Genomic DNA, 22,086 nt, shown 5'->3' with positions numbered 1-22,086 from the left:
AAAATTAAACAACAAATTACCTATAGAATGTGAAGCCCAAACAAATAAAATGAAGCATTTTAAAATACCTCAATGGGGTGGGATTCTGCAAGGCCATCTAATTTAAGCCCTCAGTCGTTCATGAAGAAATTGAGACCATATTTTCCACTCAGGAAACAAGCTATCAGTTGCTAGATAGCTAACCTGAGTACACCAATCATCAAGAAGAAGAATAAGAATGAGACACTATGATAGCAATGATAAAAAAACATATGAGCTATAAATCTTACCCATGTTGCAAAACCTTCATTCAGCCATAAATGTGTCCACCACTCATTGTAACAAGATTGCCAAACCATTGATGAGCCAATTCATGAGCTACAACAGTAGCACCTTAACAGAAACCACAGAAAATTTTTTACAATTGAACATCTAGCAATCAAAATTAGTTTTACCACAATGAATAAAGAAACTTTGAAAATAAGCAAACTACCCTCTGCTTATTGGCAGCAGCAGAATTCTGATTCATCATAGAGTAAAGCAGTCTCTCGATATGTAACCAACCATAATTCTCCATGGCTCCCCAGCCGCAAAATCAGGAATTGCAATCATATCCAATTTGGCAGAGAGTAAGGGGTTTCAAAATAACTGTCATGTTATCATATTAGTGGTGTATTGAATGACAAATGATGCAGCCTGGCCATCTAAACCTAGCAATGTAAACTGACTACCACAACATTTCATGTAATCCAAGATATCCACCTAACTTGACTTCGTAAACCTAAGATCTGATTATTGACAGCAAAAATGGATTGAAAACAGGAACCTGAAAAAGTCTGATGCATTATAGGATCATACAGGTAATTTAAGATGGATTACAAAATCCCCCTCTTTAAACACACGCACGCACTCACGCACACATTTATTCATGTTAATTAATCATTTTCTTTGCCTTACCTTTAGAATGCCAAACTTCTTTGGAAACATAAAATTAGACTGAACTGCAGTGTAAGATCAAATCATGAAAATAGATTAATTGAAGAATATGTGGAAGCCCGTCATGAGGGTGTTATTGTATCTTCTCCCCACCCCCCCCCCACGTCAATTTCATTGATGTACTTAGGCTATGGACACAAAAATTTTAAGATCAGGAATAAAATAGTCCCAAAAGTTTTGAGTGATATATTAAACTTGCAGGGAAATCAACTTTTCAGGGGTGGTTTTTATTAGATTTTCCCCAAAAAAAAAGATTTTAACAGCTCAAACTTACTGTTTGAATAGTTCCAATGTCTTCACAGCAACATATAGTGCAAACTTCCCCTGATTTGCCTTACCAACTTGACAGTAAACTCGGACGTTTTTCACCCCTGTAAGAATGTTAAATTGCAGTAAAGAAAAATGACTAATACAACCTCAAGTCCCATAGGGCGCATGATATTACCATCAGAGGTATGGTCTTCCACAAAATCAAACAACCAACAACAACTGCAACCAAATATGTAGACATGATTGGCGATTCTTGATATGAAACTGTTTAGTATTGCCATTTATTTTTTTCTTCAATGACTGGCATGTTGGAAAGGGCTGTGAGCTCTGAAGGCACGTCCAATGTGATCTTGAAAGTAGCCTGCAAGGTCAACCTCCTGTGAATAGTGTGCCCAAAATCAAACTATTCTTCATTTGTTAGCACAATAAAAAACCAAAAGTCCATCAAGCCTGCCCCACCTAAAATGGCCTTAGCACCTAAGCAATGAACCAAAGGACGGCTTATTTACTTGAAACCCTACACTTTTGTTCCAAAATTCAAAATTCTACCCATCAAAATGCTTAGAAAAGGTGTGTTTACTCTAGAAGGTGGGACACAGACAGACCTTGCAAGCAGGTTCATCCCAGCAAGGAAAGCATTTTCGGCATCACTGGTTCAAACTGAGTAACAGCCATATTCTTCTTCTCACCATTATGCTCATATTTGCTACAAAAGGATAAAAGAAAACCCAAAACCATTTTCAATATATGCTGGATTATTAAAAAAAAAATACTGGTTTACGACAGAAAAGCATTTGTAAATTGACATCCATCAAGTTTCCAGGTTAAAAATTGAAAAAGTGTAATAACTATAAAAATCTTGTACCATATGTGCTATATGGTTTGTTGTAAAAGACACGGACTTTGATCTTGGAAAGTTTTGAACTCGGCAAAATCAACAAAGTTGATTAAAAAAGAAAAAATCAGTAATCAAAGTGCAGCAGAGTTCAAGTTGTCAAATCATTTTATTTGAGCTTTTGGGTACCAGTACAAACTTCAAAAACAATAAAAAAATGCCTAACAATTTTACCTTCTGTAAAATCCTTTCATTCTATCATTCAGGTTCCTTCAAATTGAATAGTCAAAACACCTAACCCAATCGGCAGGGTGTCTGGAAACTCTAATACCAGAATCTCGTCTTGTTCAAACAGCTCGACTCTTGAAGGCTTGAAAACCTGCATAGACATCCTCTCATTCTACATCAGCAACAACCAATAGAACTGCAAAGTTTTAAAAATCCTCTCACCCTCTCATAGCCTAAAAATATAGATGCAAGAACTGCAAAGTTATCAATCAACACCACATTAGCTCAAAATCAGATAAAATAAACCAACAAGCGAGTCTTACCATAGCAAAATCAATTACGTCCATTTGTCTACTACAAAATGCTCAAAGTGGGGGAAGGCGCGCTTAACCTTCTAACAAGTTGCAATTAGCGACATTTACCGTAGATGCAATATCCGTTCGTGCATCCAGATTCTCGTGAGAGAGCACCGAATCAGAAACCATGGATCTAAACATTTTTTTTTTTTGTAAAATTTAGCTCTATTCATCTTATGGCAGTTCGAATGCGAGAGAGAAGTTTCAATAGGACAGAGTCTTTATCAAGAGCTCAACAACAATAACAAGAAAAAGCTTATCCCACCAAGCGGAGAATGAAGAGCTCGGGAAAAAATTAACAAGCTATAGAACAGAAAAGGTTGACCAACACTCGCCCATCGACCAATGCTAGTGTGAACTATGAGTCCAGAGGGGGGAAAAACAAACTTGTAAAACTTCCGGCACCATACTTGGCCCCTGAAAGTCTTGTACAATTTTTTTTTTAACAGTCTTGCACGAAGTACGCTCTAAAATATAGTATAACTGCCATCATAAGCAACCCCTCTCTTCCGATTTTGAAAAGGGAAAAAAAGGACTCGATACCTTAGAGGAATCTCGGTTTGTGAAGGATGCGGCATCGTCACTGACGGAGAGCTCAGCGGCATTGAGAACGATGTAACTGGTAGCGGCGACGATGTTGAGGTCAATGGCGACAGAGCCAGAGAAGCAGCAGGCGACGAGGTCAGGTTGGAGCCTTACGTCGTATCGTTTCGGAACAGCGAATTTGGGAAGACGAGGCTGACCCTTGAACTGATCCATTCTTTCTGCTGGTAGGTGACGGACAAAACAGCGAGGTATTCACTTGGGTTCCGGTGACAGCCCTGGGCAAACGAGTACCCAATTTATATGCAGTGTCTTAAGGTGGCTTTCCAGCCCCAAGTCTAGGATTGGGGAACCTTTGTTTTTTAGATGAAATAGTAAATTTAATTATAGATTATTTTTTAAATAGCATCTAATAATTTAAACTATTATATATTTTAAAATAAATTATAAATTTTTAATCACAAACTATTTTTTTAAAATACTAGATAACTAATACTATGAAAAATTTCAAAATCCACTTTCAGTATTTTTCCAATCCGATCTCCAAGTTGGGAGATGAAGTTTCTGTTGTAGCAGTGCATGGGTATATTTGAAATCCTAACTCATGGGTATATTTGACGGCATCGTCACCATATTTGAAAGCTTATATATCTGAACATGGATCTCCCCGTGATGCGATGAAGACAATAAGGAGATAAAAACAACAGCATATACTTAGATCGAACCTAAGAAAATTTTGTAGTTCAAAAATTCATCTTCCTTAAATTTGTTTAAAAGTCAACCTTGCATTTTTTTCTTTTTTTTGGTTCTTTGAGAACTTTGTAGCTTCCTTCTCATGCTTTACACTCTTTCAAACATGTTGTCAAAGTTTCAAAGTCTAGCAAGCATCCACTATGTGAAAACTCATAATTCATCTACCTGTATTGTTAGTCATTTGCTTGGTCATTAAACACATCAGCTCCCATCCCATTAGTCAGTCGCCTTGGCATTTTTCAAGGCAGTTATTGAGCTCTATCGATCTTTGATTTAGTTTTATATTCTCTAGGGACAAATAATCGTAATAGAGAAAGGATTCGATTAAGAAAAACAAAATTATGAGGACTAAAGAAAAACTCCTTGAAAGTATAAGGATTGGAGAACTTTTTTTTTTCAAAAAGGAAAAATCAATTGATAAAAATATTCTGGCTTATAACTCTAGAAGTTGTGGGTGCTAAAATTGAAATAAAAATATGATTTGGAAATTAGAAAAAAAGGTTGAAATGAAAACCTAAGTTGGAATTTATAAAAATATGATTTTGAATGTCTTTAAATTAAGCATATTATTTTCATATTTATGTTCCAATTCAAGAAATATCAAAAGTCAAAGTTAAAAATATGTATGTAAGTTGTAAATATCTGAAACATGAATACAAAAAATTACTTAATTAAAAACGATCTTTATTCAGGCTTCTAGACAACCGCTTTAAAAAAATTCCAGTTTAGTTTTTTCAATTTTAACTAGATGCCTCCTTGTTAATTAACTTTTTTAATGCGATATGCAAGTAAAGAATCAAGGCCTTTAATCAATATTTTAAAATCTCAAAGTCCTAAAATGTTAATGCTTTCTTTAGTGTCATTTCCCTGAATACGTTTCGGTGTTTGGCTGTGATTAATTTTCTAAGGACTGAATTATTCCTTTCCATGAAGAAATATCAAGTATCGACTTTTTTTTTTCCTACAGCCATGATGAAATAGTAATGTTCCTGATAAGATGATGTAAGCAAAAAATTAGTATCCTTTTCATAATCATTATTTTAAAATCTCAAAGTCCTAAAGTGTTATTGCTTTCTTTATTTGGTCCCAGATTATTATTTCCTCTGAATAAGTTGAGGTGTCTGGCTGTGATTAATTTTCAGTACTGAATTATTTCTTTCCACGTAGGAAATCTCAAATGTCAACTTTTTTGTTTTGCAACTGTGATAAAATAGTAATATTCCTCATAAAATGATGCGAGGAAGATATTAGTATTTTTTTCAAAACCATCAAAAAAATTATTAAAAAGACTTGACTATCATATTTATTGTTGAAAAGAACTTGAAATATTAGGTCTTTAGCTGTCAATAATTTTATAGTGTAAATAACTTAAATGCTCTCAATGGTTAAAAAAAAAAAAGATTGAGTGAGATCTTTCACTATATACATGTCACATAAGGTTAGGTTTTTTTATAATAATTTATTGAGTGCTAAAGGACAAGGTCCTTTAGTGCCAATGTGTTAAACAAGCTTCTTCAATATTAATATGTCACATAAGATCCTTCAATGTCAAAATATTTGCAACTAATGTGTATCTATGCAAATTTTTTGTATATAACAAAAGATCTTGCATACTCTCTTTGGTCTTATTTGTAACATCCTAAAAATTAGTCTAAGATTAATTAAGTCAATCAAAGACAAATATGTAATTTTAGAAGAATATTTAGAGATAAATAATCTTAATTAGAGAATTATTATTGAATTTAATTTAAAATAAATTGTAAATCCTGAATTGTGATTTTTTTAGAAATAGAAATAACAACAACAACAACAATAACATTATTATTACATAAAAAAGAAGAAGAAGAAAAGGGGATGGTTATGTGTGTTTGATACACACACAAAAAATTAAAGAAAGGGAGAAGGGACGCTGGTGTGTGTGCGCGCACATTAAATAAAAAAAAAAAGATAGTCACTGAATTCACTTTAAAAAAAGGTCCTTAGTATATATATTATTATTATTATTATTATATAAAGATACGAGGAAAAGATGTGGGACCCATACCCATTTTAAAACACACTCAATACCTTTTTCATTTGTCCTGATCCCTTCTTCATATTTTCGTGCATGCAATAGAGAAGTGCAAAAAAGAAAAAGAATAGAGCGAGAGTGCCACCGACGATAAGAGCTAATTTAAGAGATAGAGCTCTATGATAGAATATTTTATATGAAATACATTTTATATTTTAAGACTAGATAATTATTCTAAATACATTTTTTATGAGTATGATCATATGGCGGGAGTTCGCCTTAGTAAAGAAGCTAGCGGTTGTGTAAAATTCATATGATACTTGGCTATTAATCGATACTCCTAGGGGTTATAGTCACTACTTATCATGTAAGGTATTGTAGTATTGTTCCTATTGATGGATTTAACCCTACTAGTCCACCTGGAGTTTTGGATAGAGCTAATCTTGAGTATGACACCCCATAGTGTGCAATTTGGGAAAAATTGTGTTCATAAATGAGTAAGGTAATCTTGACCTAATAGCCCCTCACAATATAATTAAGGCCTTGGGTAGTCTCACCACATGGATGATCCCTTCTAATTGTTAGCCCATGAATTTCATGTCATAGGAAATAAGGGAGGATATAAGGAAGAGATTGATCATGCATATTATTATTATCATGCCATTTCAGTGATTGATGGCTATGTTGAAAATATGATTGTAATTGTGAAAATGAGAATATGTGATAAATATGTAAATAATCTATATGTGGCCATTTGTGCAATTTTTGTATGAATTTTCAGTATTTACGGGCAATCATGCCAATTTTGTACTTAATTTTGTTATTAAGATTATTCACATGAGTTAGATATTAATGTGATTAACATATTCTTAATGTGATTGTTTACATGGTTGCCTCGATGAATTTATTAGCCACTTGCATTTATAATTAATTATCATCTATATTTGTATAACTTAGATGTACCTTAGTTATTAAGTGGTTGTACTCACCCTTTTCTTTTAACATATTACAAGAGCTGGCTCATTTAAGGAGAGCAGAGGAAAGGAGCATTAGGCCAAGTGATAGTTATAACTTCTGTAGGCTTTGCTCTTTTTATTTTGATATGCGTATTTAGTTTATAATATTGTCAATTAGGATAATATATTATTGATCCATTTGCATTATGAGTTTTGTGTTGGGTGAAAATATATTTTAGGCCATTGAGAATGTTGTTTAATGCTTGTGTTTATATTAACGAGTTAAAATATTTGTGCAAGTGAAAATAGTTATTATATGCATGATTTGAGAATTTGAATATTGTTATGGCCTCCCTTTGTGTTTTGTTGTTTAAGGGTGAGTGGTTGATATTAATCATATATAAATGAAAAGAAAAATTCATACATATGATGAGCTATTAATAAATATATGATATATAGAGTATAATGACTAAGTAATTGTCATTATGATAAATGTAATTGAGACCTTAACCCCCTGTTGCTAGTTATGGAAGGGTTTGAGTGGCCAAGTGTTATATTATATATATATATATATATATATATATCGTGGAGTAGGGCATAGAGAGAAAATAAAAGGTAAAATTTTTCTCTTATGTTGTGATGTGTTTCCTTTATCATGCTTCCGCATATGTTTGTGTGATGATTTAAGCGCTAATTTAAGACACCCTACTACACTATTTATAAGTCGCTTTCAGTATGTTTCATTAAAATAAAGAAAAATTTGCCTTAAAATTTAATATGTTTTAACCTTTACCCTTAATAAATATTCTTAAATCTAATTACTGATATTTTTATTCAATTAAGGGTAAAAATATTAAGAATAGCATTGAAAATTGATAAATGCCTTATAAATAAGACCGAATTTTTTCTTCTCTATCTATTTTATAAATAGGATCAAAGGAGTATGCTTAAATATATTAGTATCAACTTTTTTTACAACTATGATGAAATAGTAATGCTCCTGATAAAATCATGCGAACAAGATATTAGTATCTTTTTCATAGTCATTAAGGAAAATTATTCAGAAATACTTTACTAGCATATTTATTGCTAAAAATGACTTGAGACATTAGGTCCTTAGCTATCAATAATTTTAGAGGGTATATAACTTAAATACCCTCAATGGTAAAAAGAAAAAGAAAAAAATTGGGCAAGGTCTTTCATTGTCAATATGTCACACAAGGTCCTTTAGTGATAATTTATTGAGCGTTAAAGAACAAGGTTTTTTGGTGCTAATGTGTTAAACAAGGTTCTTCAGTGATAATATGTCACATAAGATCCTTCAATGTCAAAATGTTGCAACTAATGTGTATTTATCAGAGTTTCTTGCATATATGAAAGGTCATGCATATGCCAAAAGGAACATTACATATCATGGAAGAAATATGCATTTACAAAAGATTATTGCACATGACGAGGGAGCACTACATATAATGGGAGAGTGTTGTACTATGTTGAAAAAATATATATTTGCAAGTGCTACGTGTGTGGGAGAATGTTGCATATAATGGAAGAAATGTTATATATTGCAAAAGAAATGTGTATATGTGAAAGAATATTGTATATGGCAGAAAAGAGTTGCATATTAAGAAAGTAGTTGCATATAATGAAAGAAGCGTTACATATCATACTAGACAGTGTCACATATGTAAAAGAGTATTGCATATTATTGGAGAGTAGTTGTATAAAATAAAAGAAACATTACATATCGTGAAATAAATTTGTATTTGTAGTACAGTGCTATATATGAAGGGAAAAATATTGCATATCATGAAAGCTCATTGCATGTGAACAAAAAGGTATTGTATGGCTTTTGTTTTTTCAATTTTCATGAAAATACAAATAGATATTCTTGAAAAACATAGACAAAAATGAATCATAGCCTTTGTTTTTTTTTAATTTTCATGAAAACACAAATAGATATCCTGAAAAAATTTTCAATTTTGATAAAAATACAAATAGATATTTTAAAATTTTTTCATTTTTCATAAAAACACTAATAAATATTCTGAAATCACAATGTCTATTCTACTAAGTGGAATGAAAGTATAATGTAAAATTTAATTTTAGAGAATAGCAATGAATTTGAGTTAGAAAGCATTGCTAGTATGATTTTATTAATATTCTTTTATTCATTGATATTCAATTACATGAGTGACACTACCATTGAATAGCATCAAAATAAAACTAATTTTCAATATTTGCAATATAGAGGAATTTGGTCATTTTTCAAGGAACCAAGAACTTAACCAATTAAATTAGGATTTTAATAAATAAAATAACCGTTAAATTAAAACATTAAAAAAGGGAGAATTTTGAACAAGTTAAAGGTCACAAGAAAAAAGATAAATTAAGAAACTTAAATAAGAACTTAACTAATATTTCTTAAAGATTGCAATTGGCTACAAGCTAATTCCTTAGAGTGTAAGCTTCAACATTCTCATCATTTTACAGATATAATTTGAAATTATAGCAAGAAGATTTCCACAAAAATTCTTCGAATCACCATCCAAAGCTCAAGCAATTGCTTGTGAAATCTCTACTCAACAATGCACCCATGACTTGCAAATGAAATTTGGAAATCAATGTAAAATAGAGCACTTCAATCATTTTACTCTCTCTAACATCTCCTAAATCCCTAATCAATCAATTAGACATCTATAGTAATTCAATTTACCAAGTAACACGTGAAAATCATAAGCCAAATTTGGCCAAGCAAAAAACACAGCAACTTAGCAAAAAAAAGAAGAAGAAGAAGAGGGGAGAGGGTGAAATTTAAAACAGTATGCCATTAAAGCTCAAGATCTCCATTTATAGCTCTAGGTTCACACACTTGTCACCAAGTACAAGAGGAAATCAAGGTCTTGTGGTTGAAATGAAGAAGAAAAGATGAAACAAAAGAGAAAGGGAAGAAGAAGCCATATGCGTGCCTTTGTTTCTTCTCCAAAATCCTTCTGCCTCCCCTTCATTTTATCTATTTCCCTCTTAGGTTGTGTTTGGTTCAAGGGAGTGGGGAGGGGAGGGTTATAATGTTACGTTGTTTAGTTTTGTTGGAGGGAAGGGGATGTATTAACTAATTTACCATTATATCTTTATATTTAAGTTTTATATTTTTTAATTATGTTAAATCTATGCAGTTTTTTTAACTTTAAAATTGAATTATTTTATTTGTTAATTCTCCAATTAATTTTAATGTTTTAATATTTTTTTCATTCTACTCATGCATGTTAGTCTATCCCCTTCATTGTCAAGCGCATAAAAGTGGGAGTTTTGGATGATCTCTAGCTCTACACTTTGACCATATGTGTGGGAAGTAAATTGCCGTGGCTCTATTAGGAAAGCGAGGTCCACAGGCCATGATGATGTCAACAGTGAGATTGCTAGCTTAGGTGAGTCGACTTGTAAGAAGAAGCATGTTGTTAGCTTGGATGACTTAGTCTGGAAGAAAAAGGCTCTCACAAGTGCAAGAATGATTTTTTTTTATTTGGACACTCTTGGAATATCAATAATAAATTAAGGATAGGTTAATCATAAACTTTGGCTCTCCTAAAAAAAAACTCTAATTTGAAGAGAGCAAAAATGAAAGGAAGGAAGGGAAAATTTTGCCTTCTCTTCCCTCCAAAATTTCTAAACCAAATGAGGGGAGGAGAGCCATTTCCCTCCCTTCCCCAACCTTCCAACTACGCACACCCTAATTCAAAAGATGCTACAACATGTGCTTGCCATAACATAAACCTATTTTTAAAATGTAAAAGACAAAACTACCTTTAATGACCCAACTTGCAATTTACACAATTTTACTCAAGAGAAAAATACAATTTGAGATAATAAATTTGAGTTCACTTCAAACCCAACAAATCTCCATTAATGATCTTCAATTTAACCCCAAAGATAGCCATATGTGTGAAAAATATTAAATTGAGAATTTAATTATAATTTTTAAGATTTAATCCATAAATTCTCACAAAATACAAAGTGACCAATAAAATAAAATATATTATAATTAATCTCAATTAGTCTATCACAATTCATTAATATAAAAAATATAGTGAAGAGGATAAAAGTATATATAAAATATGACTTTTCAACAAGTTCAAGTTCAAATAAAAAAACTATCATAACAAACCTAACTCAAGCAATGAAAAACACTCGGTAAAACCTTCTTAAAAAAGAAACATGTTTAGGATGAGGGCTTTTATGTTTAGCAACTGCATGAAGGTCCCTAATCTTGAGTTGTTTGTTTTTTGTCTTTGTTTTTCTAGGTTTCTTTTGTTTGTGTTAGACTCAATTTACCTTTTGCTTGTTCTGGTCGATGACAATCCTTTCTTTTCACAGCTATTACATGCATTGCTATGGTATTTCAAATCCTACAAGAGAGTCTTCATAGAGTTGATTGAGTTTCAACTCACTCTCTTTTTCATGGAGCTTCAAAATGACGTTAGGATCTAGCTTTGAAGCTAGTTCATGCAGTCTTTTGTGTTAGGCAAATGTTCACATCATCTCGTAGTTCCTGTTGAAAATATCTTAGGTTTTTTATTGTCTTACTATTCTTAGGTTGTTTTTGTTTTTCTTTGTCATCTTTTCTTACATTCTCTTGTACTTTTTTTTGTCTTGTTTTTGTTATGCCTTTTGTTTCCTTGAGTCTGTGTTGGGCTTGTAGTTTTGCTTAACTACTAGCCCTTTTTGCTTTAATCATTTTCTTTTATTTGTTTTAATAGAATGTCTTTTCTTGAAAATAAAAAAAACACTAAAAAAAACATTTGGTGGAACAAACAATAATCTTCCCACTCCTTGTATTTTGATTGGTTTTGGCCAACTCAAAATCATATTGCATTAACACTTATTCAAATCATCTAAACTAAAAAAAAAATGCAATTTTCTCTTTTTTATAGCCATTCTACTCTCTTTCTCCCCTTCCTCATAACTTCTTCCTTTAACTTTTATTGATACGATATATAATTTGTCAAAAGAGAGGCATTGCTTGTGCCCCTTCTTCCATATTTAATGCTTGGCCCTCTATTGTTAATGACAGCGAAGCCAATACCTTAAAGTTTTGGGAGTATTCAGTCTACTTTTTTCACCATTACCTTGACTCCATCCCACTACTAGTCTTTTATTTGATCTTTTCTCTCTATTCCAAGAAGAATGATCACTTTGCTCTCCAATATTCTTGTCACATTTATAATTGTAACTACAATGAATATGCATACAAATAAGAATAATTAGTCAACATAACTCTTTCCTTTTCTTAACATATGATATACATGGCAACAACATGTCCACTATAATTATCTTACCAAGCTATCTCATGACTCAAAAATTGCAATATGACTACAAGTCTACAACTACAAATTAAAGAATATACTTACTAGAATGAAAGCCAATCTTTTGGAATTACTACATCTTCACTAATTTCATTGTTGTTTGACACAAGCCCAAACCTGACACAATATTACAACTAATTCAAACCTATCTTATTCAGTTTAGTTTGTACTCTCTGCATCTTTTGTTTTCCTCCGTTCTTTTGTTTCCTAAGGTCATGTAAACTTGACAATAGATGCCTATAAAGAACATATAAAACAAAAATATTTTACAAAATGCGAGGATTTATGCAACAACTATCAAGCAAAAAGATAAAGATGATGTCTTCATTAAATTGGTGAAATCATTTTGGCCTCCCTTTTTGTTCTAATTTCTAGCTATTCATGGCAGATGTGGGATGCCTTATGATGCCTTTTGACACTTGACATTCTTCTCCTTTTAACAAATAAATTATAAAATAGATAATGAGGATGTGGTTGGGTGAAAATTTCAAGCAAACTTGCTAGAATATGTAATAATCTTTTTGATCATGAGCATAGATGAAGAATTCCTGTTTTAGTCCACTTGGCCAAAACTTAAATGGAATCTTCAGAAAGATTTTGGTCTACACTATGAGATCCAAATTCTTTATGGCTTCTAATTTCCATCTTTGCTTCATTATATTGCTCCTTTCAGTTACAACAATGAGTGGGTGGCGGGGTGATGCTTAAAAGAGAAGACACAAGGCTAAATTAAACAATCCAATTTCGCAGGATTTAGGGGCAAAAAAATTATTAGAGTTTGAACTTTCTAGACTCATTCTTCCATCGTCTTCAAAGCTAATATCTTACCATATTTTTTTTGTCATTGTCACTATCAAAATCACAACCACCTATCACCATCATCAGAATCATAGAGTTGTGGTAGATCGATGCCAAGAATCTCATGGGAGGAGAGGAGGGAGTGGGAGAGGATTTTGTGTAGATAACTTGATCATTTAACACTTACACATAATAACACCAAAAAATCTTGGCTCTTCTCCAAATTTAAGGGCTTTTTTAGTATTAAATATGTTGAGGAAGCTTTTCTGAGCAATTCTCCCTTATCATTATTTAGAACTCATTCACAATTTTATTCTCTTAACCTTTTTATTACAATTCTCTTAAAATTTTAAATTACCACAAAACACATATACTAATTTTTTTTTGGGCCTTAAATGACAAATAAAATCAATTCTTGAGCACCAAAAGAAGGTAGGGAGGGGGAATCCGCAAGCTAGCGCAGACGCTTTTACATGTTCGGTGGCTTCCACTGCAATCTGAGAGGCGCGTGCTTCAACGCCGACGATAGGTTTTGATTTCTCGTTGATTCGGACGATCGGTTATTAGACGGGCAAACCCGTGATTGTTCTTTTACTTGTTGTCTCTATGAGACAGAAGAGAGGCTCTTCGTCTTCAACCTCTCCATGTGCCCCACTTCGAGATGCATACCACAGTTGTTTCAACAGGTATCATTTCTATGTAATCTTGATTAGGTTTCATGATCTCAAAAAAAATAAAAATAAAAATTCTTCGATGTTTCTCTTCATGCCCCTATTTGGCTCTGTTCTTCGTCTCCCTTTAATGTTAGATTTTTCTAAGGAAGGTGGTACGCCGAGAAATTCATGAAGGGTCAGTGGGATAAAGAAGAATGTCTTTCCGAGTGGGAAAAGTACAGAGCTTGCCTTTCTGTAGGATCCATTACTTCGCTTAAAAGTTTAAGCTTTTCATTATTTCGTCTATCTAAGCATTATTTCTTTGTTTTTTTACAGCAAAATTTGGAAGATAAACATCTGAGTCGCTTCTTAGAAGCTGAGGGCGTTGTCAGTTCTAAAGTTTATGACGATTTAGGGAAAGATGCTGCTTCTGGTGCATCACAATAACATATCTTTTGACTTAAATAGAAATTATCCGGACGAAGGTAACTTGCAGGATCATTATACTCGTTACCCCCCCTCCAATTTTGTCGACGTTTAATGATGCCCATCCGGAAGCCATGCATTTATTAGAAAGTGCAAACAAGGAAGGATCGTCACTCTGTTAAATCTTTATTTATTTATGCTTCAATCTTACTTAATGAAGAGTCTATAAGATATTAGGGCTCGGCTTTTGAAGTATCATGGCTTGTTGAGCAGCACTGACATCCTTGTATAAAAAATTCAGAAATTTTGCCCGAGTTTATTGGTTGCTGCTGAAACCGTGTTTTTGACACTAAATTGTGTCAAATTATAGCCATTCAAGCTGAACTCTTCATATATAAATTGGAGAAATCCTTGCAGTAATAAAAATAGGTTTACGAATAGAGCCTATTAAAAGAAGAAGAAGAAAGAAGGAAAAGCATCAACTCTTCAGAAGGAATGTTGAGAAGCTGCTGACTTAGTTTCTCTTGTTTGTATCCTCTGTTTTGAGGAATGAATCATCTCTTTAACCCAAAAAAAAAAAAAAAAATAGAAGGAAGTGAAGTGTCAAGTTTAGCTGCGGTATGATTTTAGGTTCTGTAAAACCAGGCTTCTTGTCGTTGTTTCGTTCCTGCCAGGTATGTGACAGAGTTGGATGTCAATGTTACGGTGTTAAGCTCTAGGCAGGTATGACTATGCTGCAGCCTGCAGATGGCACCTACATTTCTCCTACATTGATTTACTGGCCGTAGTCAAGCCCCACCCCAACCCAAAACAAAAGAAAGAGGGAAAGAAAATGGTTGGCATTCTTAATTGTTTGCAACATGACCTCAAGTTCAGCCCCATGAACATTCTGTGTCTTGAATACCAGAAAAGTAATCACTAAATCCCCCCCCCCTTTATATATGGTCATGGCATGGTTTTAATTGTCTTAATCTCCCTGGAGTATGACCAGTTTATACATGTTAAACCTGACTCAAGCATCTAAAGATAGTCAAGATGTTCCTTTTATCTAGTCATACAAATTTAAACAAACTGGAACCCTTTGTTTTTGTTGTTGGCAACATGTTCCATACTGTATTTCTTGGAATTTTGTCTTCAAAATGCTGTGTGGATTCAAGGCTGAAAGGTGCTATTAAGGCATTGGACCTCTAGTTTGCATTAAGCGATTGGCACCTCACCTCACCTGAGGCGTTAGCCTTTGACTGCACTAAATGGATTATTATCCAACCGAGGGAAGAAAACCATGCGTTCCTAATCAGCATTTTAATAAGCGTCTAAACAAAGCGGTAGATTTCAGAGGTAGGTCCTAATTTTGAATTTGTGATTTTCATGCAGGTAAGCCGATGATTGGAGGTGGGACGACAAGTTTTAATGATGTATTTTAGAGTCCTGCTACCTTTGTATTAGGTATTTGTTTTGAATGCTGTAGTTCCAGGAGATTTGGTCTTTGATGAATTTAATCCATGGTCTACTGAAGAGGAAAAGGAAATGATGGTGGATTCACGAGGAAGTTGTATGAAAGTTTCGATTGTGGTTAGGCGAAAAAAGAAAAAAGCAAAAGTCTGTTTCGGAGATTTTAAAATCATACTAGTCGTTCCCACTTTCTGAGCTTTATTTTTTAGATGAATACAGGAATATTATGCCACACGACTTCATTGGGCACTAGTGGAACTAATATCATAAATCGCACGTGCTCCTATATTTTTTTGGTTATCATAGTCATGAGATTGCACAAAAATGGGGGCCAAAAGAACTTGTGTCTGAATCCATGAAATTACAGTCATTAGAATATGCATCTTTGATTCTTCGGCATTTTTATGCTCTGATAAACGGAAGGAAAATTTGATTTGTGCTTAAATTCATTTCTTCTTGAATAGGAAATGTGCAACCATCCATTCTTCACCGTTATTGTAGCCAAATAGTTCTGCGACCGCTATGAAGAACGTTCTCCAATAGACAGTCCACTTTACAGCAGAATCCTTGCCATATGTTGATTCCATGATCGGCTTGATGGAAGTCAAGTTTTGGTCCATTCTTTTGAGCCACTCTTCGCTGCAAGATAAATTTGTTTTTGCTTCAGGAGTACCGTAAACTAAAAACTAAACTTTAATCAAAAAGAATGTAGTACGATTTGGAATTGCTGTAAATTTTTTGAGCTATACAGTTCATTCTTACCTCGTCTTTGCATAGTGTTTACCATTGACAAGCCAATGGTTGACAATAGCAACATCATCCTGCGGACATCAACGAAAAACCTACTCAGAGGTGGGTTAAACCCAGGGATCAGGATTAATAATTTGGCAGGCGTTATTGTTAATTTCCAAAAAAAGACAAAAAAAACTAATGAGTAAGTGAAATTTGACTTCAAAATTAAAAAATAAAATAAAATAAAACACTACAATTCGGTGGTCAGCGAATCCGCTAGCTCCAGTTGCACTTGCATATGCCAAGCTTACCCGGAAATAAAGGAGTAGATTTGCAGAAGGCATTGTTCCGCCAGTAAAGAAATGCTTAGTAATCCAGTCATCTTCATTTTTGTCCTGTTTATTAATTACGGAGTCTAAAGGTCAACGAATTATCTTATAGGGACTTTACAAGTCTTATCTATATCTCAAGCAATGTCCATACAGGCAGAGACCAAGAGAGGCCAAGTTGTTTAACATGAAATAAACTTTCTAAAAAAGAAAAAAGAAAAATCATGAAATAAACTTCACCTCAAAATGGTAAGCAAATGCTTTATGGCAGAAATAATGAACAAATAGAAGGCCATCTTCCTTCAACCAACCGGCTATTTTCTTGAGTAGATCTTTATAATTCTTCATATGCTGTGTCAAGGAGGTATGAATCAAGTTTATCAATATATATATATATTATAAAAACGCGCCTTCATAACTATCTGCATGACATAAAGCACGAAGTCCAACCTCAAACATTTCTATCGAAAATATCCTGTCATAAGAAGCATCCATTTCAAATGTGCTGATATCTGCAACAATGATCTCCACATTTTGCAGCATAAGATCCCTGAAAAGAGCACAGGGAAACGAATTTGAGTCATCATATGTTGTTTAATTTGCAAAAGATTGGTACCGATCACGCAGCATACCTACACCTCTCCTCTATATACGCTTTCTGCGTTGCGGAATTGCATATCCCTGTAACTCTGGAATTACTGTACTTCTTGGCAATGTATATACACAGCGAACCCCAGCCACATCCAACATCAAGGATGGTATGGCCATCTTTCATGCGTGACCTCTCACAGTATAGTTCCAACATTGCTTCTTCAGCATCGTCCAGTGTCTTTGACGCAGAAGAGAAGTAACAAGAACTGCAAGAGCTCATTCATTTAGGCACGTTTTCAACCTTGACCCTCTGTTTTGGGCACATAGCACAGACTTGCATGTTGATAATTTGTGTAATGATGATGACTTACATCTCGTATACATTTATATTTCTAGAGTTTTGTCTGCACACACATACTTGAATAAATACAGTAAATTTCTTGATTAGGGATAATCAAGTATTCCCTCCATTTTTATTTGTAAGAGAACCTGTCAGTTTATTTTTTTTATATAAGTAAAATCATATTTTTTAATGAACATTTTACAAATTTCTTAAATTATCTCTCATAATTTCATCATTCATATTTTAAAAAAAAAAAATCGATGAAGGATATTTTATTCTAATTTTTCTATGTTCAGACCTAATAAATATAGTTAACAGTAATACAGTTCCCCCCACCCCCCCGGGGCAAATAGAAGAAAGGGGGGAGGGGAGTAAGCTATATGACAAGGTTTGCCTGTCGTTCATGTCATCGTTCCTTAATGAGGATTCGACTGAAAAAGACATTTCATAATCTAATAAACCTAAAGCGGGGAAAAGATACGAGGTTAGAATGAATTACTAAGTTGTCAAAGAGAAAAAGAAAAAGAAATGCATTAAAATACCTGTATTTGAGATTCTTGCCGAGAACCAGCTTGAAGAAAGAGGTCGGTAATTCATAATGCTGAACTTTCGGCTTATCAGTGTCGATGGCGATAGGCATCTGCTTCAAAGCTGCAAGAAAAACACAGTTAGGTTCATCTTCAAACGATGTATGGTAGCAGGAAGCCAAGTTCTGGAACAATGTATGTTAGCACTCCATTTGCAGAGATATAGACTCATTTCCACTAGTTCTTAATTTTCTGGACATAGCAACATCTCCATCTGTAGTACTTAATAGATCTCACAACACTCGTAATGTGAAATTTCTAGGTGCTATTACAATTGCTGCTTCTTAGTCTCAAGGATCACAAGCCGCAACCCATATCTTTGCTTATATAAAGAAGTAGATATTGCGCAGAAAAAGGCACAAGTGAATCGCCGACAAGAGGAAACGAAAAACAAAGAAGATAAAAGAGAGAAAGAAGTGAAAACTGGAATTACAGTGTACAAAATGAAGGAGATCGAAGAGTTGAAGTTGAGAGGAGGTCTTATAGCCGGAGCGAAGGCGAGATGCTAAGAGCAAACGAGTGAGCCTCCTGACGACAACGTCAGGGAGCAAATTCCGCTCCAAAGAGCGTAACATAATCTTCACCGTAGCGTCGTAAGATAGCTGCATCATTGCTTCCATGGGAGCACAGTGGATTCCCCCTCTCCTGTCAGGACTCTTCGAGAAGATGACGATTCTTATCTGTATTGAATTAATGTGCTTCTTCGGTTACCTTCTTATACAGACTTATAATGGTCACCCTGGCAGAAAGCATCTTGATAACCAGTTTTTTTTAAGATAAGATCTCTGGATAAAATTATCTTGTGTGTTTTTTAATTTAAAAAAATAATAAAATTATTATTACTAAATAATGATATCTCAATCCTTATTTTTGCTGGAAGATTTTTTTTTGGCTGCATCTGTCTCTAGTAAATTTCAATCATTGATTTAATTTCATAATAAAAGAAGGCGATCCAAAAATAAATAAGTAAATTCTAAAAATGTCATCGCCATTTAATATGCAATAAATCCAAAGGCCAGAAACTTACGATTGATGACAAATAGATATGCTCCCTTGGCCATAAAAAAGTAAGGTTCAGCCAAAACGAGTACCGGCTATTTGGTTAGTGTACTACGCATCTAACTAGGCAAGTGAACCATAAAATTTGTCTGCTTAACTGACGTTCAGTATGATATCATGTGGTAAAAGAGAGAAGCAATATGTGAACCCGAGAGACAGAGGGAGAGAGAGGCAATAAACATAAAGATAAGTTCATTTTTAGTACATTTATTTATTTTGTACTTATTCAATATAAAAATTAAAAAAACCAAAAAATAAAAAAATAAAACGTTGCAGGGGTGTAAAGTACTGCATACAAATGTTTAGTAATTTAGGTAAGTCACGTGGGCTAATTTTAATTTAGGCAAGTCATGTCAAAGCCCTTACTTACGTCTCCAGTTCTTCTGGAGTTACAGTCAGATGAAGAATTAAAGCAACATTGGCGAGTTGCAACTTGCAAGGTAGAACCCCGTTGGGCATTTCTTCACATGGTAATGTCACACTGTAAAGGAACAGAGCTGACATCTGAAAATGACCACATTCAAAAACCTGATATCGTGCTTCCTGATTGAATCAGAAGCTCATGCTTGGCATGCTCTTCTAGATTTTAGTAAATTTTGCCTGCTTCTCCCTAAAGATAGTTACATTGGCAGACTATTTAGGAAAATTTAGGATATAAACTCTATTCGTGACTCTGTTTTCTTTCAATCTTGGGGGGCCATCTCTTATGCATACTAAAATCTTATGTTCATATTGAATCTGACTTTCCCTTGATGCTGCCAGCAAGGCTGCCGTATATATACACGAGTAGTTTTGCTTTCACTACGGTTGAATTGTTTCTCGTGTAATAACGTTCTTAATTAATCATTGAGTTCAAGATTATCACCACCAGTTTAGTTTAGAGAAGTAAACAAGAAATTAATCAGCCGATCCAAGTGAGATTAAAATCTTTACGGAGCGATCAGCGGGGAATAACAGAAATGAAGAAATTGAGAGAAATTATTATCACTATTCAAATATGAAAAAAAAAATTACTATTTTTGGGGAGAATTATGCATTTTGTCTTTCGTTTTATTTAATTATTATTTACTTTGTGTTCATGACAAGTGTAGCATTTTTCCCTCATCATGGTTGGCGCACGCAAATAGAAGGAATGTTTTTTTTTTTGGTCAAATAGATTTCAAATTATAACGTTCATCTCTGAATCTTTTCCTACTGATTCGCGGTATTATTGTTTTTCATTTGGCGCTCGTTGCTCCTGCGTAGTTCAGAACTGATACAATGTGATTCAATCTTGGAATTCTTATCATTGATAGCTTCTAGGACGGGAATGGAACATACATGGCACCACCCACCAGAAGCCTTTTGATCTTCATAATCATCAAAGGTGAGTAATACAAGAGAAAAATCCGACCCTAGCTAACATATAATACTAATAGTGTCGAATGCCACAGTATGCTATGCATGTTAGACATGGTGGCAAACAAATTAAAACCGCCGGTCCGTCGGTAGGTAGCTAGGGCTAGCTAAAGCTTGGGTGGGTGTGTACACCTTCGTAGGTTGTTATAACATACCTTGAATCATCCTTATCTCTCTCAACTCTCTTTTTCACCGGACATCCCTCCACCGAACACCTATAGTAATTCCTGCAATCACATTCTATGAGCATGAGCATGTTCCTGGCGAAGCCATGCACATAATAAATACATAGTGAAAAAAGGAGTTGTGCCTGTGATATAGCTGCGCGCGCACGCGAGTGCATGTTTTTGTCCAGCAACGGAGCGCGCGCGCGCGCGCACACACATAATGAAAACGAACCCTCTATATTGAAAACTCTAAGGCCTCATCATCATGCCACTGTAAAAAAAAAAAAAAAAAAAGCATCGCAGGCATATACGTGTGTACCTCGGGTTGGGGCTGTTCTTCACCCTCTTCTTCCCATATTTTCTCCACTTGTACCCATCGTCCAGAATCTCTACCTCTGACTTCGTTTTGAATGCGACTCTGTCTTTGATGTTGATCTCGCCACTACTGCCAATGTCTCCTAAAGCGCATGACCAGATATTATAATAAGCGCGCTGAGAATTAAAAATAGAAAGCTGAAGAAAGTTTCGAGACTGGTTACTGGAGTACTGCGTGGATTGTACATATCACACAATGAGAACTTGAAACTCAAATAAATGCAGATATCATGTGAGGAATTTCGCTTACTACTAGATGACCCCTCGAAAGGGTTGGCAGTACTTCCCCCAAATCCACTTACTTCATTGGTTTGACAGACCTGCTGATTCGGGACTTGTTCAGGAGCCATTATTGATTGCTCGGGTTCCTCATCGTCTTCGAAGTTGAAGAATTCAGAGACCTCAGCAAAAGGATACTGGTTTGTGAAGTCGCTCTCCGGTGAATCTGGTGGTCTTGGAGGATTACTATCAGACATTTTGGTATGGTTGGGACGGAAACAAGGAGGTCAAGCAACTGCTCATATATTATAAACTCAACATATAAATATAGCCACACAGTAGTGAGAGAGGCGGCTTCATGGTGACCTTCCTATGAACCATAATAGGAGCTTCAACGATAAAAGGAGGCTGAGATGACACGTGGACAACACACAAGTGATTTCTTGTAAAGATAAATTTGATGGGGTGGAAGCGGAGTGAGAGGTATGCCAAAGATGACTTGAAGAAGACTTTTTCAAGAGATGGGAATGGGATCTTGGGGTCTCGTGGTTGGACAAAACCCTTCCCGACGGAGAAGTAACATGTCGAAAAGTGATGGTATGGTGATTTTGAGCTCCTTATGGCTATATGCAACCTTCCTCGAACCTCTAGTCTCGAGTCTATGCAT

General features: G+C 34.4%; 2 protein-coding genes, 1 long non-coding RNA gene and 1 pseudogene across 5 annotated transcripts; 1 reads left to right on the top strand and 3 right to left on the bottom strand.

Moving 5' to 3' along the window:
• Nucleotides 1-68: 68 nt before the first annotated feature.
• Nucleotides 69-3,550, bottom strand: LOC129297545 (aminopeptidase M1-like; annotated as a pseudogene).
• A 9,793-nt stretch (nucleotides 3,551-13,343) lies between these two features.
• Nucleotides 13,344-15,806, top strand: LOC129297547 (uncharacterized). 2 transcript variants are annotated; one of them, XR_008590214.1, is made up of 4 exons: nucleotides 13,344-13,774; nucleotides 13,912-13,996; nucleotides 14,078-15,078; nucleotides 15,542-15,806. It is a non-coding gene; the product is annotated as an uncharacterized LOC129297547 (long non-coding RNA). The 2 variants fall into 2 exon arrangements; XR_008590213.1 differs by having other exon boundaries at nucleotides 13,352-13,774; nucleotides 14,078-14,226.
• A 77-nt stretch (nucleotides 15,807-15,883) lies between these two features.
• On the bottom strand, nucleotides 15,884-18,927 carry LOC129297546 ((S)-coclaurine N-methyltransferase-like). Of its 2 annotated transcripts, none has more exons than XM_054935875.1 (8): nucleotides 18,635-18,927; nucleotides 18,157-18,265; nucleotides 17,313-17,537; nucleotides 17,131-17,230; nucleotides 16,921-17,031; nucleotides 16,606-16,746; nucleotides 16,382-16,440; nucleotides 15,884-16,258 (listed from the first exon to the last, which is right to left on the bottom strand). In XM_054935875.1, the coding sequence occupies exons 1-8, from the start codon at nucleotides 18,819-18,821 to the stop codon at nucleotides 16,066-16,068; spliced, it is 1,125 nt and encodes a 374-aa protein (XP_054791850.1). In that variant the 5' UTR covers nucleotides 18,822-18,927; the 3' UTR covers nucleotides 15,884-16,065. The 2 variants fall into 2 exon arrangements, with proteins under 2 accessions (XP_054791850.1, XP_054791851.1); XM_054935876.1 differs by having other exon boundaries at nucleotides 16,663-16,746; nucleotides 18,635-18,924.
• A 1,650-nt stretch (nucleotides 18,928-20,577) lies between these two features.
• Nucleotides 20,578-21,690, bottom strand: LOC129297544 (probable WRKY transcription factor 43). The gene is made up of 3 exons (XM_054935874.1): nucleotides 21,451-21,690; nucleotides 21,145-21,283; nucleotides 20,578-20,885 (listed from the first exon to the last, which is right to left on the bottom strand). Exons 1-3 carry the CDS (start codon nucleotides 21,674-21,676, stop codon nucleotides 20,762-20,764), a joined length of 489 nt encoding a protein of 162 aa, XP_054791849.1. The 5' UTR covers nucleotides 21,677-21,690; the 3' UTR covers nucleotides 20,578-20,761.
• Nucleotides 21,691-22,086: the final 396 nt, after the last annotated feature.

Source organism: Prosopis cineraria, unplaced genomic scaffold (genome assembly GCF_029017545.1).
Source record: "Prosopis cineraria cultivar Desert tree isolate PC_DT_omini unplaced genomic scaffold, ASM2901754v1 PC551, whole genome shotgun sequence".
NCBI classification, from domain to species: Eukaryota; Viridiplantae; Streptophyta; class Magnoliopsida; order Fabales; family Fabaceae; genus Prosopis; species Prosopis cineraria.
The sequence above is the reverse complement of the archived record's forward strand: the minus strand, read 5'-3'. Positions and strand labels throughout refer to the sequence as shown.

Excerpts from the sequence above, each read along its gene's own strand:
- LOC129297546 (XM_054935875.1), bottom strand. The coding sequence starts at position 18,821 with ATGGAAGCAATGATGCAGCTATCTTACGACGCTACGGTGAAGATTATG. Across the intron at positions 17,538-18,156 it reads GGCAAGAATCTCAAATACAG|TTCTTGTTACTTCTCTTCTG; the intron begins GTATTTTAATGC and ends GAGCTCTTGCAG. Across the intron at positions 16,441-16,605 it reads GATTCGCTGACCACCGAATT|GATGATGTTGCTATTGTCAA; the intron begins GTAGTGTTTTAT and ends TGATGTCCGCAG.
- LOC129297544 (XM_054935874.1), bottom strand. The coding sequence starts at position 21,676 with ATGTCTGATAGTAATCCTCCAAGACCACCAGATTCACCGGAGAGCGAC. Across the intron at positions 21,284-21,450 it reads TTTCGAGGGGTCATCTAGTA|GAGACATTGGCAGTAGTGGC; the intron begins GTAAGCGAAATT and ends CATGCGCTTTAG. Across the intron at positions 20,886-21,144 it reads AAGAACAGCCCCAACCCGAG|GAATTACTATAGGTGTTCGG; the intron begins GTACACACGTAT and ends ATGTGATTGCAG.